Raw genomic sequence first — 22,570 nt, forward strand, 5'->3', positions numbered from 1 at the left:
AGAATAGGATTCGACCTATTATCGTTCTGAGGTGAGATCTACTCAGTGAACGTAGTGTCGGCTCTATTTTTAAATTTTGGATTTACTGTTTTTCTGTTATCCATACGACCTCTGCTACAATGGCTGCTAACATTATGACATTTTCAACGTGGGTTTCACGAACTTCGACGTGCGTTCACTTACTTCCCCCCCCCCCCCCCAATCGGATGTGAAACGTCCGATTTAATAAGGCAGACCGAATGTACCGACAACTTCGTTGACTTCAATACACACGTTAACAATCTTTAAGAATGTCTACTATTTTAAATGAAAAATGAAATTTATCAGATAGCACAGATTTGCACGTGTCGCGCGTATTTTTCTAGGGGGCGAAACAGAGCAATCTTTGGTAAACTGTCGTATTTTTCAGAGACAAAAATAGAGTGCTAAAAAGCATTCGTATTAAGAACAGAATCAAAAGTGGTTCCAACGCACTTGCAGAAGACTTTAGGACTGAACTATGGGTGAAGATGCAGGTGACGAGGACGACAGCGGAGACGTGAAACGTCTCTAATGAAGTCACGCCGACAGCGACGGATGAACTTAGGTGATGGCAGCAAAGGTGAGACCTAGTTGCTTGTTCTTCTATACAAATGGCGCTTCAGTTCGAGTTGTGGAATCGCGGAAGCGAGGAAACCGCCAGATGCCAGAGGACAGGAGTGACGATTCTCAATGGTAGCTATAGCAAGAAAGAAGATGGCCCACGATATCAACTGGGGTATCCGAAAGCTAGTTTCGTTGTTATTGCTGTTCGGCGAAAAAAAGGTAGAGATTGATGAAGAGCGATTGCCTGTTACGGCATCTGGCCTGGGCTTGCCGAGTGCGTTAACCTGTTGTCCCTTAAAGGGACTCTAGCTCTGCCTCCTTGTCTGGGAAGGTAGCGTAGCTAGCACTTGTTAGAAGGTACGCAGCGATGATAATGCTACGCTATTTTTAATGTGTATGATTATTGTTGCGGCAATGTGTTTCATCTAGTTTTGCAGCAGGTCGTTGTGTGTTCTATCGAAAAATAGCTAGAAGTACATGCACTGCTACAGAATAATGCCTGTCGTTACACCCTTACTATAGCGGTGGGACTAACGTTGAAGTTCGAATCAAATTCTGTGTATCATTGATGACCTTCACATTTATGTTCATTTACACTGCTATGTCGGTGTGTGTGTATATGGGCGCGTATCAGACAGTGACACGAGATAACGTTAGGCCGCAATAGCGCACCTAGTTCCTGCGTAACTGTTATTATCTACTTCTTATAAACGTCATATGGCAAAAGTTGATCGCAGTAAAACTTATTTAGGTCGAGAACGGTCCTATTAGCCCGTCACGAAATTTGTTTACTATAACATCTGCATCGAAAAAAACACAATGAATTATCTTCAAACGGGTGAGTAGAGTACGCCCGTAAAGGTTTGTTGATATTTAACTAAAGGCATCTCGAATATTATTGATTTTTTTTTAGGTAAACAGTCGATTCCAACGAAAACTCAGATCATATAGCTTACTCGAATACATATTTTCCATTTATTTAGAGATTATAATGTAATTCTCAGGTGAATAAATTGAAATATAATCATGAAGTCCTACGCAGCTACACTATACATTGTAATTAAGATGTCTCTCGAATGCTCTTTTCTTAATAAGGGCCTTTTCTCGTCACATCATCAACCTAGGGTTCTTTTGCTTCTTGGTCTATTTCGCAGCGGCTAGATAAAGGTTGGGCCTTCTATTTTCTCATTGACTTGCTATTTGCTTTCCGCTGGCCGTTTGCCAAACGAGGATGATATGCCTGTACCATATGGTTTCCAGTCGCCTCGCTGGTTAGCCCCCTATACACGCAATCCGAGAGCCCGACACGGTCAGTAACCTCAAACCATAAACTTTGTTGGACACAGAGTGGGCGGGAAAAAAACAGTGGGATAAGCTGGTCAAGCTCATAACGATGCCAGCCATGCTTATCAAGCAAGCGACTAACCAAACCTAGCCAATCCTTTTAAACCTAACGTATATAGACCTGTAGTCAATTTCTAGACTTACAAGCTGCAGTGTTCCCTTCCTTTATAAATTTTTTCTGCATGGTATCAGTAAAGCTCATCAATCGAGACACAAACGCCGCGAGATAGCTAATGGAAGGTCATTACGAAGAAAAGAAAAGACCAGAAAGTAAAACTGTACTTACGACACATTGACGGGCATATTTTAATATAAAATGTGCAAAGCAACAACGAAGCGATGCGGACTAAGAAGGAGTGGCCGATAGAAAGGCTAAGGAAGGCTCCCGCTAATATCTATAACCGTACCCCCAGTAATCATTTGTGTTATAGTGGTGATCACAGCTAACACAGCGCCACCTAATGAGTGTTTCTGCAACAAGCCGCCGAATATAGGCTAATACCTAATCTATTTTAGTCGTCTGATTAGATCTTTGTATTACAGCTGCGCCTCTAGTTTTCTCTCCGCTGGCGTTGTCCTAAAAGACTTTCTTTGTCTACCCTTCTTTGACGCTTCGAGGGTCGAAAATTGTCGACTTTTAATTCTATACAGCATACCAGCCTAGATTATTCGACTCGCGATAATTGGGGCATTGTTGGGGTCGCGCTATCGCCTCCCTTCCGGGCAGGAGTCGTCGCAGTAGTTCAATCGTTTCCGCATTAGCAGCTGTTAGGCTAGGTTGACAACACTCTTTTACGATTCGCGTCTCACACGCTCAGGCGGGTACTCATGCCGATTCGCGTCCTCTCGACTGTAATTCACTATATTCTTCTGCTCATAAGCCTTTGGGTTGGTATCAGGTTGTATTTCAACTGATCCATCCACGTATCTCGGATACTGAATCCGGTACAGTCTTCAGCATGTGTTTCGGTATCGCTGGCTGGCCATCCAGGGTTAATGCGACATTCATGTGAGCGCAACGGCGCGGCTTGCCCGTTGCCAATACTCAATAGAAGAAGACTGGCGAACGACTGAGCGGTGAGGCCAACATGGCGCTCGGGCAGAACGCGAGAATGACTGAAGTCGTAGGACATAAGTAAGATATAAGTGACGACTATTCTGCACTGTGGTACGCTGTCGAACAATGTCGAAGTTAGCTGTCTGCTCTTTTTTGGCTGCCACTCAGAAGCTGCTGTCGTGGCTAGCGGCGACGTAACCTTCTGTCTCTGTAGAATAGAAGCCAGTTATTCGCAATGTGTCACATTTCCGTTGTTCGCTGTCATCGGGAGATTGGCTTACTTGCTGGGCTGGGCCGAATCCCCGTCAATCTCGATATAACCCACAACTTGACAGCGTAAGGAAGGCAGTGGTGGCATGGCAAGGCGGTAATATTTCTTAACGTGTATTAACGTATGGGTTCGTATATCAATGGCCATCAATATAACTAACAAATATCTACGCGTAAGTTTTATCACTACGATATTAGCAGGTATATATCACTAACTCTTTTCAGGGAATGGCGACCGTTTCCAGATTGCTTTGACGATAAAAAAAAAAAAGTGTTAATTATAGCGAATCGGCAGCCGGTCCGTCTTCTGCTTCCCGTATCTTTTCTGTATACAATAGACACACATACACACGTGTGTGTTTATTCAGCGTCCGTTTGGACTGATTATCTGCAAGTCAATTTATCGAGCTACTTGTTAGCGAACACACGAACTAGTCGAATCTAGTACCAAACCCATTGCTAGCGTTAGCTGCCAGTTTTTTTTCAGTATCTCTTAGACGACGAACACAGCTGAAACGAAACTAAGCTCCGAACGCTGAGTTACGTTGTCGACCGTCAGCCATAACGACTCGGACCGATGCTGACGATATGCGTGCTATTATTGATAAGTTGTTGCTTGCCGTAAGAAGCGCTTAACCAGAAAAACGAAGTGGCACAAACCGGAAAGAGGGGGCATCAGAAGCAGCGTTCTGTGAGAACGTAGACAGAATCCACTTCGGTGCGCTTCACTTAACGCTATACACCATTTGTTCAGCAGACCGGACTGAAAGGTATGTTTAACTTAATGGCGCGTTTTTTATAATAATAACAAGTATTCTATTATAAGTCTGATCATTGCGACTGGTGATAGCAATAAATCTACCTCGTAGTAGTTCTGCTATTGCGTGGATATTGATGCTAAACGTTCCGATGGATTTGTTTTTGGGCTGACGGATTCATTTACTACGGTATCTGCGCCAGTAGATATATAAATATTTACCAGAAATACTAATGAAATGCAAGTTATATTCATCAGGTGCTAGTATATTTTCTCACTTTATAAATATTTATCTCAGTACTATAGACAAGTATATATCTTGTACACATTATCAAAAGAACAACATCTTTGTTCTTTATAAAACGGCTCTTCCAAAATAATAAAGCGTAATTGTTTGTTCTATCTATGTTCAAGTTATTCTAGGCATGTTTAGACCATCGCTATGGCTCCTAATGTGGTGCACAATGTTTCCAACTAAACGTTTTTGTTTATACTCTCAAATAGTAACAGCCTAATTTTCCGTTCGTTTGCCGTTATAGATTATGTTTTATTGTAAGTGATAATACTGCAGCCAATACAACGACAGTGAATCGCGCTAAATAATTATAAATTCGTTCGGTGCACGAAGATTTTCCAGGTTTCAAATCAGGGCTTATTACATGCCTGCAATGTGGTTGCCTTTTAGTGGATGGGGCTAGCCTCCATTGTTATGTTTATCGTAACCAAGAATCATAAGCGATTCCGTTTTTACAAGCAGTAAATACTCTTGTATCTATATGCCTTTAAATATACAGTTCTTAGAATATACAGTGCTCTCTCTCATTTGTCGCTCAGTGACAAATCAATGATCGATAATGACAATGACTGTGATGATAAGCTTCTAAAACCGAAAAAGCGCCATTGGAGTGCAGTTGTTGAAAAGAGCTTCAAGCGACCACTAGCTGAACTTATCAGTCTGCGGATGCATCAATATGTAGTTATAATAAAAACGATATGCCTTTGAAACTAGTTGAACCCCAACGCAAAGAATATTTTGCGAACAAACCATATTTGTTCAACATACTTGTTCTGGGTTTCAACCCACTTCCTCCTTTTTTCGAACATTTTAGTCCTGCGGTAGCAGCAGTCCACCTGATCCCACGTTTTTTACGGCCGCTTTCTGAATGCGGGTCAGGAGATAAACATTTAATCCGTATTTTATCCAGTGAAAGCATGTGCCAGGGCAGTACCACCTGCGGCAGTAGGATTGACAAGCCACAATAACATGGAATGTGGCCTTATGCAATCAGCGGTCGAAAGGTGGCCAAAATGACGTCAAAACGATTTAAGCATTGTGACAAGAACATTAGCGAACCACGAATCACTGCTCCCTCGAAGAATTGCCAACGACGCCGGTTCGTATCCCTTCTTTCTGGCATCCTACGACTTATTAATCTTATTCGGCAATACAATCTAGCCATTATCGTTATTTTGCTATAGACGTGTTGTAAAAGTTCACATCCAGATGTTGATAAGAAACGCACCGAGCGTGTACAGCCGTGTGTGATGGCCTAAATCGATCCTTAACGCAAGCTTGAGTTTCTTTTCAATCCAATTTCCAATAGAATTTTCAAAGAAACAAAAAATGTCCTTATTTAAATAAAGAAATTTAATAAACTTTTCTACTCAAAGTTTATTTATTCATTTTCTAATTATTTTTATTTCTACCCGAATAGTTTAGCTGTCGATCATAACGCAGTGTTAGCACAACGAAGAGGCTTCATATTGATACAGGTTTTGTACATCTAATGAAATGTATGTCTGCCTTTTTACGTTCAACCTTTTCATGTAACCGATTCCAATAGATGTCTTCTAGAATAATGTGATGCGCTAGGGAATTTTACTAATTACCAGCGTTCGAGTGGTAGATTTCTGAATGGAATCCTTCATGACCTCGACCTTTGTGTGATTTTCAGTTGAATAGTGCATTACCTAGCTTAGAGCTAAGTCACATGCCCAAACCCATCACGAGACGCCTGTTGGTGTCAGTGAAAGCCCCCGAGATACAGGCTCCTGGATTGTCGTCATCGTCGCACCAAGTTACTCTAACAAGCCAGAAAGCACCGAGCTTACGATAATTCCCAGTGCTCAGGATCCCATTGACAATGCATGGGACCGACTCAATCCTATTTTAATCGTTTATCCCAGTTCGACCCTCCCAGAGGACCAAGCGTAGTTACTAGTGTTTTCTCCACTTCGCTGCCTCGCTCTCCCCTTGTCCCTCGTTCATCGATTGCCAAATGGCTTGTCTAGCAACCATGTGTTCGGTGTCCCTATTTCATCACTGAGTTTAACAAAAACCTCCCAGTTTGTCCTGAATGGACCACAGAATAGCAGACGCAATGTAGAACAATAACGTACGAATTACCCTACGTTTAAGGGACTTCTGAAACTTTAACCGCTTGAGTTCCTTTTCAATTTATGCATAACAATATCGACGCTGACCGTAGATACTCTTGCCATTACTTCCGCCCCGCAAGTTTTACCTTACGGCCCACTTAACAACTATATAGCATAGAGCTTAGCATTAGCGGTAATGAATGCCGGGACAAGTACTTGGCACAAAAAGGTTTTGAATTCAACAGAGCAGGTTTTGTCAGCAACAACCTACAGAAGCATTAACAACAACAACAAGACAGGCGCTGGCTTGATAGCACACGATCTAAAACTATGGGAGTATGAAATGATTAACGACTCTTTTTATGAAGCCCTTTGATACGGGGGAGAGCACACGGCTACAAGAAATGACGACTCAACAGTAGGCACAATCCAGAGAAAGAATTCGAAGACGACCAACTATCGCTAAATACAATGTACCGATATTGTCATCGCTGAACGTACGAATATTCGAAACGTAAAAAACGTGAAAAGAAAAGTATTTACACAGAGTTGACATGTTCGTCTCCATAGACCAAATAATCACCCTGAAAAAAGTTTGAAATCCCAATATGGAACAGAAGCGTATTGAGCCACGCGATAAATTTATAAAATCTTTTATAAGAATAAGCTTTTTTTTTTTTTTGGTTTTATTCTTAGCGTTTCATATGTTAGAACTCGTAAACGTTTCACCATTGTCACATACATTTCTGCCCTATATCGTGGCGAATGCAATTATGTAACTGTCTTCATCAATCTACCTTGTTTAGTGTTCGGACGGTGCTCGCTTGCCCGCGGTCACGTCCGCGTAGATTATCAGCAATAAAAACACGCCTGTAGATAAAGCCCCTAACCAATTAATCGAACCTACAAGCGCTCGAGAAAATCGAGAGGAGATCCAAATCGAGGGCATACTCGAAAATAAGAGAAAAATAAGTAAGGTGGAAGAAGCGCCAATGCGGAGCACATGGTTTCATCCAAAGGAATTACGCCTGCTTAAGGAGTGAAGTTACCTAATGAGCACTTTAGGCTAGAAATGAGATACGGAGGAAGAGAGCGAGAGAGAGAAGGCGAACGAAGCTCAGTTAACTGATTTCGCCTGTACAGCAGCAGACATTGATGGCTTGACGTATTTAACGTGTTTAAATGTTGACTTATTCGTAAATGGTTTGCGTGTACGTATTTAGTACGAGAGCGTTCAAAACATCAGTTTCCATAAAAGTTCCATAAACGTCATAGCATAAGATTAGAAAACGTTCGAAAACGAATGCCGACTCGAATCTGCCTAGCTAGCTGAGCTATAAAGGTTAGGTCACATTAAAACAATATATATTGTCGTTATCCAAAAAACATCACCTATCCATCGCGTGACGTTTCTACCAAACATCTAAGATGTGCAATATTTGCTCACTTCCAGTCAATAGGGATCACATAATCGACAAGCAGTATGGTGACGGATTGCGAAGGAACTCAGGACAGTCAAATGTTCGTTCATGCCTGACTAGACGTACATTACAAAGGAACACTTTGACAATAGCTCCATATATGACTGCTATTTTGCGACTGATGTAGAGTGTTAAAGTCGTGTCATCGGGTTATTGCCGTCGAAAAAAAAATCCTGAAAATTGCTCAATAGGTGATTAAATTAAATACTGATTAGTATTGAATTTTTGAGCCTTTTCTGTTCGATGTACATAAACACGTTACCCAAGCAAGGATACGAAGACGACGTACATTTACCAATATGTTATAACATAATTACATACAATGAATACTGTCGCTGACTTTATCACAGAATGAAGTCAGTGATGTGCATTATTGAACCTACATATAAATAATAAGGCACAGAAACGTTTATACGCATCTATATGATCAGTACCTAAATAAATTTACTAATTACTTTAGTTGCCAACTGAATGAGCCTGAGATCGAAAACGATCAATCTACATATGAAACATTAAGTGGTTCTAGGGATAACGCTACTTGTCATGCAGATGCTCGAGATAACTTCATTATTCAGAATCACTTACACAAAAAACATTCCGTAATCATAGCCGTTATAATAAGCACACTTAGCGGGGAGTATCAGTTGGTAACAACAGAGGCGGGCTCAAGATTGGAACTCATGCAAAGCTGCGAACGTATCGAAAAAATGGCTCCCAGCCAATCACACTACAAAAGTACAATGAATAATATAAAGCTAAGATGGCGATTCGTCTGTTCGTTGACAAGCATACATAGCTGGACATGCTCACTTCAGCTTAGACACGGGCCTCTGATTAGGAAGAGAAAACACGCTTCACTTGTATATTCTGACAGGAATACGGCTGACAGACACCATTGCGCTTACTCTCTGCTCTGCAGTTTACCAATCTTTTCATCACAGGAGAAAGTCTTCGAATAGACAAAGTCTCGCTCTCATACATAGATGCGCCCTTTAATAAACCTAACAAACAGGCGGATATCGGGACAGACTGACATGATCATTGCGCGTTTTTTGCGCTTAAAATCAAGGAGAAGGACGACGAAGCATACGGGGCCAGACCGGCATGACCATCATGACCTACAGCATCCTCGTCGCCAAGTAGATTACTCCGTAATTGCCGAGCAAGCAATAGATTTATGCATTAAGTACTTTCATTCTGTAACGTGTCGATGTACGCCGTCATTCATCGACCATAGGCCAATTACGTGTATACATTCGCACTGATACAGGATCTTGTAACTCTAAGGATTGGGAAAAGGTGTTGGGCTGCAGCGTTGGAGATAGCGAGATGACGATAGAACTGCACGATGAGCAGTAGTTTGATGAAAAAGCGACGGAAAAAAGCACCATTTCTTGGCAATCTACACATACAGGATCCTCATTCAGCTTCTGGGATCATGGCACGTATATAGCAGATGGCAAAGATGAAACAGGTATGAGGGGGTCTTCGTATGAAGAAGCATTCCGGTGGCAGTATTCATGAAGAACTTACTAGCAGCGAGAGCCGGGGACTGTTGCCGCGGTCTCACAAGCATGCCTCAACTGTAGTTCAACGGTTACGTGCGGCAACTTATAAACCTTTTACCTGTGCACCTGTTGAACAACCTGGCTCGTTACCGATTTCTGTTCCTCTTTCACCTCTTGGGTGACCGTTACAGCTCTGTCGATCAACGAAAAGGAGGTAAACGTGATCAGAATGGCAACAAGTTACCAGGATTGCCACCACAAGACGTAAATCAACAGAAGTCGACGAGAAAAGATGTCCAAGGCGAGACGATCAAGGTACAAAGAAGACAATGTATAGCGGTGATACGAGCACAGGTGACAACAGGTGGTAACGAAGGGTAGTTCAGTCGCGAATGATCGTATCACGTCGTCGTGGTAGTTGTTGTTGTTGTTGTTGATTGATGAGGGTCGGTTTCGGTGCAAGTCCATTAATGTTCCAGGCAGAAGTGTCAGGCAATCAGCCGGTACGGAAAGCGAGGTGGTAACACGGTGTCATTGTGTAATGTGTTTTGTCAAGGACAGAAGTTGTTGTTGTTGCCGTACGAATTATTGTATAACGTCGTTGCAATAATTGAACAACAGCCAAACCACAGTTATCGCAGATTGCCAAGGATTCCACGATGGGTCGTAATGGTAATGTTGATGATGATTGTGACACAGGCAGCAGGGCGATTATCAAGAAGAACGTACGAAACGCCCACGCATACGTAAGTGGTTGACAACAACCGTTGACGGACACATTAAGGAGAAAGGCAACACATTAAGGAAAAAGAGGAGCCGTTACGACAATGTTATAAGGGTGTAGGACAAGGAGCGTCGTACCCACATGCATAACATATTCGCATACGGCACACAGGTTCATTGATATATAATCTGTACATATATATACATAATTTGACAGCTACATATAGAAAGTGGGAATAATAGACAAAATCATAGCAGCAACTCTAAATATTGTCTTTACATGAATGGAAGTTTAGCACAACACCAACAACATCCGGAAAATACCGACGACGTCAATTCATAATGGAAAGAAAGGTAGAACAGGTTTGCGTCACTGTCCGCCTAGTAGAAACGTGACTTGTCGGCAAATAACTACACATAAGAAATACATTTATTTATCAAACATCGAATGCAACAATACATGTAGCTTATTAAAGGAAAGAAAGTGAAACGATAAATATCGGTTAGATTAATGAGCTGGGTTGACAGCAGAATGGATGCGAGCATTGCCTTGTTTTTTGTTAGTGATATTCTCTATACGTTTTACCAACTTTGGCATTAGGTGTTTTGTTGCTTAATTGGAATTGTTAGAGTGAGTATGGTGCTCATCATGAACATACAGCTTTAGGGACAATTGTGTTAAAGATTCGGCCAAACTAGCTAAAACCTATTCGATACATCTTATACATGAGATGTACAAGATGCTGCATCGCCATAAGTAACCGCAATGAAGCTTATCGGTAGTACTATTTTCTTTTTGGGCAAAAGATCATTGGCGTTGTGATATTGCGTGTTTCGCGGTGGGCCAGCACTGATTTGGTATGGAACAATGTAATGCTTATAATGAAATGTCTACGCAAGCTGTTGCCCACTTTCGTAATTATATCGATGTTACCTAAATGGGCTGTTAGTAATAAACATAGAACGCGGTTCATCCTTCATTTTTTAAATCCATTCCATGCTCCACACTACTCACATATGATTTTCGGCCATATTCTGAGTAAGGCCGAAGGGATTGTCGGGGGTGACGATGGTTCAGTGGCGTTCCCTCATCCTCGCGGTTGATCCGCCTCTCCTATGCGGTTGGGCCGAGTTGTCGCCCGCGGAGGACTATGCCAACTTTTCTCGATCGTTCGCGCTATTTCCTTCCTCTGTCCCTCCTCCGACATACACACACACACACGCACACGTCAACTTAGCTTGAAATCCTGAATCCTGAAATATAAGTCGGAATAAGGATGAAAATAGGCAAAAAAGGGTTGTTAGTAAGGGTTGGCTAGGCTAAGCTAATATAACCTAAATGCTATATGAAATCTTTGTAAACGAATGTCGGGTTTAGAGCAGAGAACGGCCTTGGCACATAGCGATCATATCGTTAGTCTACACACCGATAAGTAAATGGATTTACTTCCTAAACTTTCCCTTCATACAACCATACTCCTTTATTCGTTCGATAAAGGCGATAGCTGAGCATAGCATGGACCGCATTAACGTGAACGCACTCATACGTATGTGCATATAGCCAAGACGAAAAGGCGTAACATAAGGTGAAATAGTTTTCGCCCGTACAATGGCTGTTTGCAATCCTTCTTCCTTTTATTATTATTATGCGGTTACTCGTACGTGCCAATGTCGAAGGGCCAAACCTGGGGGGCAAGCTTCCAGTCCCGTCGTCAGTCACTGTGGCTGCCGGATTCTAAAGCACGAAATGTGTCTTCTTTACTGCCCTACAAGCGTTTTGCCCGCCGTCGTCCGGTCGGTTGTTGCCGGGCGCTTAGTACAACGATAGAATATGGTGGTGGTAATAACTGTTCAAGTTGAGACTGGGATTTTTGGTATACTGCTAAGCTGGTTCATCAGTTAACGCTTCTAGTGTGCTCGACCCGCCCTGTCTGGTGTGAGAACTTCCTATTTCTTTCTGTGGCCATTCATTTGTAGCAGACAACACAGCTTTTGTTTTCCGTATTTTTTTTGCACCGAGATCTGTTTCCACCCATGAAGTTGAAAATTGCAAGAAGCTGATGCCTAATCGGAGGGTCAGGCCAATCGCCAAGAGGAAGAACAGGGACACACAAAACGATGGTAAAAGACAGCGTATGTCAACATACCAACGAAGGAGTAAAGAACTAGTTATGGGAAACGTGCCCAGGAAAAAGTAAGCATGCGGCGGAACGGAAGCCTGACGGCGTAAATGTACTGACCGTATGTGCCACCATGAAAAGGAACAGCTAGTGATCGACCGGAGACACTGACAGGGAATCTGAGTCTAGCCCAGCTTTAGTCAGATCTACTCTCGTCTACATGTACTACTTCATACAGTCCACGCTGTACAATGTGGGACTTTAATGCGGCTTTATGAATCGCTCTCTTTAGAGGAAAAAAAATTTATTCCAACAATGAAGTTCGTAGCATAGGAAACGGCCAACGTGTGTTCTGCCCCACCAATTGCCCAGATATTGTGAACAAAGTCTAAGAAAAAAAAGAATATAAGACATGGTAAGAAAAATGGCAAGAACTACGTAGTGTGAGATCATTGCCTACAGCCGCTTAAATGGTTTTAGCCATCGCTTTCAGACAGTAGATGAACAAGCGGATGAAGGAGGATTGTGGCCCAGCATCGAGACAATCAAAAGAGACGGACGAATCTACGAAGCCACCTAGAAGCTGAAGGCCCCTACAAGCGGCCAGGTACGTTTCGCGTACTTATACACAGGTCTGGGTGCCGTCTCCAGATCAGGAGAGCTTAATCAGCGATGCGATTACTTCTGCTAGATTTTTGAAGTCCTCAGTATGATTGTTCTTTATTATTGTGGCAACTAGTTATCTGAAAGTCAGGTTTAAATTGAAAATTTCGAACTTTTAATTTCTATATTTATCATTATGAAAGCACGCTGGCAATCGTAAAATGGCAACAAACTAAAAGACTGCGACGCGAGGAACTCATAAAGATGGGCAAGATTATATTCTTCGCCGTCATTTTTTTTATCTCCGTTTATTTGTTCCTTGAGTTTTGTCCCATTTCCTCCTTTTAACCGTTATAAAGCTAACGATATTTTTTTTCCCTTCATAGCTACTTCTGTCCATCTCTTTACGCTGCAGTTTCGCCTCTCCCACACCAGACTCCCCGATTCTATCTGGCAACACATGTCATTTCTAACTGAAACTTTTCCGGTCAAGGCGCGTAACGTCGAGTACTACTAGTGCGGCCAGATCACCCTGGCGGTCGTCTATTCTTCAATAGGAAAGAAGCAATACCTGTTTCTAGTTGTCTGCCGCACTTTTGCTCTGTTAGCCATTGCCTTTGTGATGCGGAGGGGAATAGTCATTACTAAGACAGACCAAGATCTACCAACTCAAGGGCATTCATACGCCCGCGTCGTGCGCGTACTGCGGCAATAGAAGAAGAATCAGCAGTTGTACCATGCTTGCGTCCAAGTAGATTCTCAACACATCTTCTTTCACGAATTAGCGAGTGCCCGCTCATGCTCTGCCAGTTAGATTCTCTGCTTATACAGTCCGCAAACGAGTCATCCAGTCACACGGAAGCTGGGAATGAAAACGACAACGGGCTGGCCCACTATAACCAGCGGGGAAAGTGAAGGTGATGCCTTTAAAAACTTTTATGACGACACACGACATTCTGTTGGCTACGTATCGCAAATAGCGATACGCAAACACAGCTTGAGCAAGCAGGGAGTTTTAGGAGGGCTGACAAAGCGTTCATATGGCAGCACGACCAGAGACAACTACTTTCGTTCAGCCCAAACCAAATCCCACAGGGAAGATGCGAGACGTTGTTGTTTTTTACGCGAAAAAGGTTTGGTCCCTTAGCTAGTCGGTTCGATCCTGCAGTTGGCCATAGAAAGGCAGGCTACACGAAAGCGAACCAAGCCGTCGAGTCCATATTCGTCCCCAATAAGCTTCATAACGAGCCTTTGCTACCATCTAGAAAAAAAAAAATAAGTCTTTATACGATGTTTCACATAACAATAAATCTACTTTGCTACATCGATACGTCAAACAACGTGCAATTTCTAATATTTACCATTCCGATACTCACGTTAAAGTTTCATGGTCTTCAACAGTTCCTTTAAAATCGTAAGGTTAGGCTTCAGTATTATCCCAACGATGCTAAAACGGAAAGGTCTAATTGCAATATAAGTAATTAAAAAGCTTTTTTCTTTTATGAAGCTATGATTTATTGTTGTGTGTATTAATTTTTAGAACCTTAGAATGTTCCCGTGCGGCATAGAAATACAACTGTGGATTTGCTTTGCACAGCACGTCATTATAGCCCTTCTTTTGCAAGTATTACTATGCGCTGTTGTGTCTGTGTGAGATGCACACCGACGATAAGTTCAAAAGCAGACAGGTGAAAGCAGCTGGTCAAAAAAATTGTTCAATTTTGGCTGCCGGAAGTCGAAGTCGATCAGAGGCAATATTTGTTGGTGACTAAGGAAAAACGTCGAGCTAACGATCCAATCCTTTCGATCCCCCTACCAACTTCAGCCGCATTTTAAAACTGTTAATTACTTAACAAAGTCGCTAATGGACTGACTCAGTAGTTGAAGAAAGGGCCCCAACCAATCTATCTGAGAATAGATTAGCACATCTTTTGCTTTCAATTATGTTTCGTCTCAGATCAAATCAGAAGGTTACCTCTGATGAACAGAAAGAATGATGCAACCAGGGTAGACAATTCAGTGCGAATTTATAAATAATTCAAAAACGGCTACGAGCATGTAGCGTTTACAGCGAAGTAATAAAGGGAATCGAAAAAAAGACTGCTATATTTCTTCAATAACTACTTTAAATATTATTAGGGTGTCTATATATAATGACTATAATCGGCTTTTTTGGTCTATATTATGGCGAGGCGGTGAGTAACCTACTAACACTGAACGATATTCTAAGATAAGTCTGAAGTATCATGAGTCCCGATATATATACAGGCTAGATGCCATTCAGCGGCTATCACCCCCCTCCCCCCCGGAGCAATCGGAGTTATCAGTTCGTCACAATACTGGCTATATATTTTTTATATATGTCGCGCATGTCTAGACACAATAGTAAAGCTGTACACATTGCACCATTGGCCCGTTAATTTGATCGCACTTGAACCCGGAGCAATTATTTCAGCGCGTTCTTACGATGGCTGCGAACTCCATGGTAACTCCCTCGGCGCGATCCCTTATCTCACCTTTGCGACTGACTCATCAGAAATTTAAAATACGTTATGGTTGCTGCCTTGATTCTATCTACTTCTGTTTAGACAAATCCCGTCACCACTGGGTTCCCGTTGCGAAAATCAGCTGCTTCTACAAAACATGCAATAGTTGCAAGCCAAATTCTATGCGTCATAAGCGGCAGCATTACATACAGTGGCCCAAATGAGCTCGTCTAGATTATTTGCTTGCTAGCAAGCAGCTAATTTAGAGACCCAAACGTATAGCAGAAGCGAGTAGTCACCCATTTACGTAGAAAGCAGAAGGCGCTCTCAACAATAAATATTTCTTGTGGTCTCGTTTTTTTTCTGCTGTTTGCGCTAACACTCGCGGCTGCGTGGTCCCATTAAGATAGCGTATAAGTATATCACTGGCATGCGATGTATTCTCCCGATTCGGGGGAAAGGTTCGTGGCACAAAGGAAGCGGAACTAGTCCGCTTTTGATGGTAAAGGGTAGCTGAATTCTTTTGTCCCTGCGGAAAAACGAAATTGTGCGCTGTATGTGTCGGAATAACAAAAATAATAATAATAATAATGATAGCTTTACAATATATAGAAATCCCTTCTATAGATGTCCTTTTCTTCATTCTCTTTCTGGTTTCGCCTTTTGATATATTACCGTATCGGAAACGTATGTGATTCTCCTTCGTACCTATTCCTGATACCCATTTTTTCTCCGCCTTAGCGTTCTGCCGTTTCCTGTGCCTTCAATGTGCAAGACTACCAGGTCGAACCGTAGCAACGTTGTCACCTCTATAACCTTCTGCCGAGAGTTACTGACAGTAATGATTCAGCATCTTGTAATCAGTGGGGTTATTGCTGTTTGCCCTAGATTAGACGACTTACATGTATTATATTATTCACCTAAATGTGGATGAGTATGCTTTGGTTACGGTATTGTGTATATCTTCATAGTCCTGGCTTTTTAACTAGCTATCCAAGTCGCTTCTTCCATATCTTTCGCCGACCCACTCTAGATTTATTTTACTAGGGGCGGGCCGCACTCCGTTAGGCATGCCTAACTAAGCTTTTTGCGTCTGACGCTTACATACAGTAACCCTAAAAACTTCGTTGTGACATCAGTGACAGACAACCTTCTTTCTTCTTTCTCTCAAATGTCCTTCCTTATCCAGCCGTCCCTTCCGCATCTCCGACATCATCCTGTCCCCATCTTCTTCTTGCCTCACTGTCCTACTGTGAATGTTCCTAATTTGGTTTACTATACCGCTGCTACTGTTTCTATTGTGCTCTCCTGCTTGGAAACATCTCAGCTTCTTCAGCTACCTCTTCCGGTAAGAGACAGCAGCCAAGCAGTGGCAGAAGTCAAATGGCACCACCACCCTTCGCTACCAATACGAGCGTTACTGCAGTAGCAATAGCAGACGACGGCTAAGCGATATACCAATACTCGTCGCTGCCGCCTTCATCATTCCGTCGCCGCCGCCCTCTATTCTACAGTTCTATGTTTGCCGACCAGTCTGTCATCGGCTAGACTAACGACGTCGAGTACAGCTAGGAAAAAGTCAAAGCGGCTACGACAAACAACTACTGGAACGAAGGCAAGGTAAGGCAAGACCAGGCAAAACAACGCAATCAGGACAAGTCTGAATCCCAAGGGCAATGAATTGCCGTTGCTACTTCGGCCAAGGCCAAGCTCGAATAGGAGAGGAGAGAAAAAGTGAGGCAGAACCATGTCTGGTACTAGAGCCTACCTCAGTCGTACACCCTTTTCAGTATAATACTTTTTGTGAAAATAGTTGAATTTGTCAGAAAGTGCTATGATGAGTATGTAACAGCGCCACCTTACAAAACGAAAAGATCGCGATGGGATCACGAAAGATCAACTTGATGTAGAAGAGCTAATAGACGCGATGAGGCAGTTGATAGATGTGACCAGTATTCAATTGCGAATCATGGATGTTTGTACACTCCGTTGGTAACGATGTTTGAGCAAATTAGTGACTCTATCTCCCGTGGGGGAGTAATCAGAGACCGTATCGGAATATGGCAATGCTTTTAGAATACTGCGCAGACCAAACTCCTTCAATTAGCAGACTTGTGTCGTTAAGGGTTTATCGATCGAAGCCCATAATTACAGACATCTTTTTATAAGCTGAAATGTAAGCCGCGTCTCGAGCCGAAGCAGTTTTTTACAGTTTTAACAGTTCATATAGGCCATGCAATACAAGCATTCTGGCCTAAGGTCGACTAGTATTGTTTTTTTTCTTTTCCTATACATTATGAAAATAATATCCCTTAAAAGCCTTCAAGTTGGCAATTACATCGAAGGCACGTTATGTACGTTCGATTGCACCTTATTAGCTGTCTCAGCAGCCGATGGTCCCTTACTATGATATATTACGTCCATATTCGCCGCGAACTCTCTACTCGCGAATTGACTAGACGGCAAAATGTCTTGGCCGAAAACACCGTCGTTATACTAACAGTCTCTACGGCTCAAAATCTTGCCCCATGAAAAAGAACAGGCTACTTATCACTCGTTGAAGAATAGCTTTGGCGGGGTAAGAATGTTTCAGATTCAATTAACATATCGCTTTATAGCTATTATGATCAACAACACTTCAAGATGGGTCTTCAATTTTTTTGCACTAGAAACATTGGCGGTGAATATAAATGAGTGAAAACATTTGCAACTACTCTATAGTTAAATGCGACCAAAGCGGAATAAGCCCATTCCTTGAAGCAGGCCATAGAAATCTACACTTAAATATTTTTGTGACACACGACTCGCGCAGATAATTGCCCTATTCAAGTACTTAAGCCCATCCATGTCTGCTTATTGTTTAAGCTATTATTTATGTGTTTCTTCTGTCATCTGCCATTCACTTTTCCACCAGTTCCTCGCCCATAAGCGGGTCGTAGCGTACAGCCATAGACTAATTACTGTAGAGTCAGTAGAATGGCCAACCGGCATGCAAACCAGGCTTATCAGACTGGCGTGACCAGTTTCAGGTGACGCTTTAAATTGGCGAACGGCTACTGCCACTAGGGCAAACATAATAATAACAGCGAAATACGGCCGCATCGTCGCTATTTCTGCCGAAGCAGCTTGTAGCATTGACCACGCTGACGCTGAAAGCACGCGCTGACAGGAATTTCATGTCATCGCGCGGCGGTATCTGCTACGTGACGACGTCAAGAAAGAAGCTTTTCTTTCGGCTTTAGGCACGAATAGCCTGCTTATTGTTGCTCCTGCTCGGCTCGATCCCTTTATCGATTGCTGTTTTTTGTTCTAAACCGGCAGTGACCAGATCGACTGTCCTCGCCCTAAGATATACTCATAGCAATGCGCTCTCCGTGCGCTCGTCCTGCCTCCTCAGTAGCATGAGCAACGTGAAAACCATCAGCAGCAGATCGCACCATTTCAATTCTGTTTCAGCCATGACTACCATTAGCTACTATTGCTGCTACCACAACTGCGGGTTCGTCAATTGCTTAGCTTTTTTCCTGTTCACTCTCTTTTTTTTTGAACGCTTCCTTTGTTGCCTTTCATGCCGTTCAACAGTTCACTGCTGGGCGGGATATTCAAAAAAGAGCTTTCTTCAGTTTTCCGTCTGCCGTCGTAAGAACCAGGCGCGCACGCTGGCGACAGCGATAATACACTATGTTGCTACAATAGAGTCGTCTGCTAGCCGTTGTCACGCCAACGGCAAGCCAAACAACCCGCAGAAACTCGCGCGCTAAAAACTAAAGACTCGGAGCAAATGAGAGAGAAAAAGAGTAGCCCAGAGGCTCGTTCTGCAGGTTTCTGCAACGTATCTTTCCCATCTGCTTAATGCGGCAGCGTCATAATGTCTCTGCCATAGCTGCTGCCACTGCTGTCGCTGCAGTTGGTAAAGTTTTAGCGGCGGATCTGCATACAGTCACCGCGTTATGGGAGTGGTTCTTGTCGGCTCTGGGTAGCCCTTCAACCGACTAAATAAAGGCACATGGAGTAAAACTGCTCTTCTTCCTCCCAAGAAAACTAACCAGCAACAGTAACGAAAGAGCGTTGTTCGTGATCTTATTTGCTGTTAATTTTTCCTAGTTTCTGAATAATCTCGCGACAAAATTGCTGGTTTTATCGAGTCGTTGTGTTGTGTTGTGTTGTGTTTGTTTGGGTCGTTTACCAGGTGGTTGTTTACCCACTTAAGAACTTTGCACAGTTTGGCTCGCCGTCTCATCCTCACAGATTTTCCATAGCTACAGTACTGCAACCTAGACTTTGTATTTGAAAGGATCACTCGTCCACAGCAACGATACAAGCTATTTGGCAAACGCGTACGTTCAAAGCAAGAGTCTACCCTTTATCACCACCAATTACCAGGAGCAGCGAACAACTGTTTGTCTCTATCCGTCCGTGTCCATTTCCACTCCGGAACAAGATCGTTTCAAATGTGAAAAAATGAATGTGGGTCCGCGCGTGCGTTTCGCTAGTCGAGGATGAGACGACAGGTCTTCAGTCATTCGCGCCGGTAATAGCCGCAGCATCGTCAAAAATAGCGTTTTTTACTATTAAAAACATTAGCACGGTTGGGGTCATGCATACCGATGTGTCCTTCACGCATCTGCTGCTGTTACAGGTTTAACCTCGACCACGCTACTACCTATTTCATCATTGGTCTAATTCTCCCGAACGCTGCAGCAGTGATCTAATCTACTAATAAACAACTGCTATCAATTATCTAGGGCAGACAAGGAAGAAGCTAGTTGAAATGTAGCAAGCCTGCCCATGACGACGACGACGACAAACAAAAATAAGCCACGCCTGCTTGCAACGCATCAAAGCAGATAGTACAGGCAACGACTAGAACAGTGGAACAGCTGGAACAGGATGCCGCCGCCGCCACGGCGGCAGCAAACATGGCGGGCTATAAGTCATTACCGACTCGCGTACACAGAGACGCCGGACATACTGCTACTGCAGACAACAACCACAAAAAGACGACCACGATGATGATCACTGGGACGTAATTATGGGGTTGACGACGCTGCTAGCAGTGACCAAAGCGGCTATGATTTAGCGAACGATGACGATAATAAAGTCAGAATAGCTAAAACACAAAAGCACTGACAAGCTTGGATAGAGTAAGTGAAACATAGCTAGGGGACAGTCTAATCAAATTTAATCCATTTGCGGATGTAGATGAAGGGGAAACGATAACCAAAAACGAAAAATATCCCAAAAAGATAGGCTTTAGAGGCTTTTGACTAGTTGTAACTAAAATCGAAGTAACAATACAATATGTCACTTACTTTCCTATCTCCCTTCATTGCAAGCAATAAAAATAATAGCTATTTAAGAAAATAGCTATCTAACACCCTTCATAGTTAGGCCCATTGAATACATTCGACGTAGATAACATTTGGCGGGCCTAACATCTACTAAGTATTGAATAAAAACACCGTCAAGTAGGGGATCTGAAACTACTCTTTCGTTCGTTGCAAGCAAACGTGAAGAACATCTGGAAACTCTTACTTTGCTTGCAGATATCTACGATTTCATTATCTTAGAAGGCCTAGCTAACATTATGTCTCCATATTGAATACAGCGCGAATGGAGTTCCAGATAAAGCTTGCTATAGTTATCGATCGTAAGTTTTACAAAGACACCTGTTTGTGACATCTCCTCATGCGCTGAATATATTTTTACGCGTACGCCTATTCCTGTACTGCCCCACCGTAGCCACATTTAACCATCGTACAAAAAGCCTCAGCCTATTCACGCTCGAGTGGCCGATCAATAGTCAGGCGATTTCAGCTTTACGATAATGTTTCTTTCGTAGCGTTTGCTTTTAGTGCAATATCGTGCTACGCTTGTGATGTTGCAAAATGCAATTTTCTGCAACGTATCAATATTAGCAGCAGAAATTATTAACAGTTAACCAGAAAGGATTGTACTAAATCGTTAATACTTCCGTGAAAGAGCTTGAGCGTCTCCTCCTTCGCGTTTCAGTCTGAAGCTACACCTATGAACTTCAGTCTGCCGACAGATTCTCGCCGCAGCTGCGATATGAGATACCCCTTTTTTGACCTCTGCTTCGGGAGCCCAAGCAGAATCAACACCGACACATGATGACAGCGCAGTAACGGAAAAACTTCGAAAAGCAACGTAACTTCGATATCAGTGAAATAGAATGAAGGTCGTCGTTTTGTTCCAAGCGTAATGCGTCATTGCTGCGTTTTCAGTTTTTCGCAAATATTTTCTCCTTGTCAGAGGCGCACGCACGAACAAAATATACACTTGCAGCAGCGATATGCAACGTTATCCGCCAGTGACTTTCATTTTTTTAGGTAGATAGGGCTCTAGGCAAAAAGCGCAGGGCTCGCCAGACGCGTTAACCACTAGCAGTATTATAATAGTACTCATGCGAGAATGCAGACAAAATACATTTATCATACAAGATTAACTTATATTGTAATAACTGCAAAGAGACGGTATATAACTATATATACCGTCTCTTTGCAGATCTCTTTCCCTTGAAGTAGATCCTTTAGAATTGACCATTGACACAGCCTGCACGTATTGCATATGAATGCACACGTCTCTCTATCCGCGTACATGTATACGCATTTTTCCAACGATTTGCTGTTTTTTTGACAAGTTACCTCAGCCTCGAATGGAGATAAATCCATGCAAAAATAATATATAAATCTTTGGCCTAAATTCCCTTAGGGAATTATTCACTTATTTCATATAAGGGAGTACCAATATATATATATATATATATAGTCATTCATCTCTCGTGCATCGAGTTATGTTTAGTTTACCAATTATAAAAAGTTTATAGCTATAAACTTCACTTCCCAGTTCAGCGTAATTATATCGCATTGATAAGGCGGCATGATAAGGATGCCTTTATAGAACTTCTGCGTGCACTAACTTCAATCTTTGGATTGTGCAGCAGTAAATGACGCTGTCTTATAGCAAGCATAGATTATACAGTTGAAATTCGCTCAGATTAAAGGACGGCCTTTAAATGCGTATCCATAATGAGAAATGTCAAAATGTAAAGTTCACAAAAAATTCGGTCACACCTTCAATTTCATAGAACGGTTATCTAGAAATTTTAATTTCTCGCGCTTAGGTGGGGCAGCTTTTTTTTTTCCACTAATCCGAATAGGCAGAGTTACGGCTCGGTTGAAAAAATGATTTTTTATGTGCATATTTTCCGTAAACACTGGATCTCTGGGACAATCT

General features: G+C 42.5%; 1 protein-coding gene and 1 long non-coding RNA gene across 12 annotated transcripts in view; one reads left to right on the forward strand and one right to left on the reverse strand.

Annotated features, from left to right (window-relative positions):
• The window catches only part of p120ctn (adherens junction protein p120), a 104,296-nt gene that overhangs the window by 47,963 nt on the left and 33,763 nt on the right, over positions 1-22,570 (reverse strand). For 9 of the 11 annotated variants that reach the window (XR_002673400.2, XM_022805851.2, XM_022805854.2 and 6 more), the window contains 2 exons: positions 11,120-11,358; positions 9,500-9,574 (listed from right to left, as the gene is read on the reverse strand). Coding sequence is in view for 10 of the 11 variants with exons in the window: in XM_022805851.2 (XP_022661586.1) it covers positions 9,500-9,574; positions 11,120-11,136 (92 nt within the window). In the remaining variant the exon portion in view is untranslated. The remainder of the gene's footprint in view (positions 1-9,499; positions 9,575-11,119; positions 11,359-22,570) is intronic. The other 2 variants (XM_022805859.2, XM_022805858.2) reach the window with 1 other exon arrangement.
• LOC147756201 (uncharacterized) lies at positions 16,637-21,637 on the forward strand. Its single transcript, XR_015326917.1, has 2 exons — positions 16,637-16,933; positions 19,503-21,637. It is a non-coding gene; the product is annotated as an uncharacterized LOC147756201 (long non-coding RNA).

This window comes from Varroa destructor, unplaced genomic scaffold (genome assembly GCF_002443255.2).
Source record: "Varroa destructor unplaced genomic scaffold, Vdes_3.0 BEIS01000004.1, whole genome shotgun sequence".
Lineage (NCBI taxonomy): Eukaryota > Metazoa > Arthropoda > Arachnida > Mesostigmata > Varroidae > Varroa > Varroa destructor.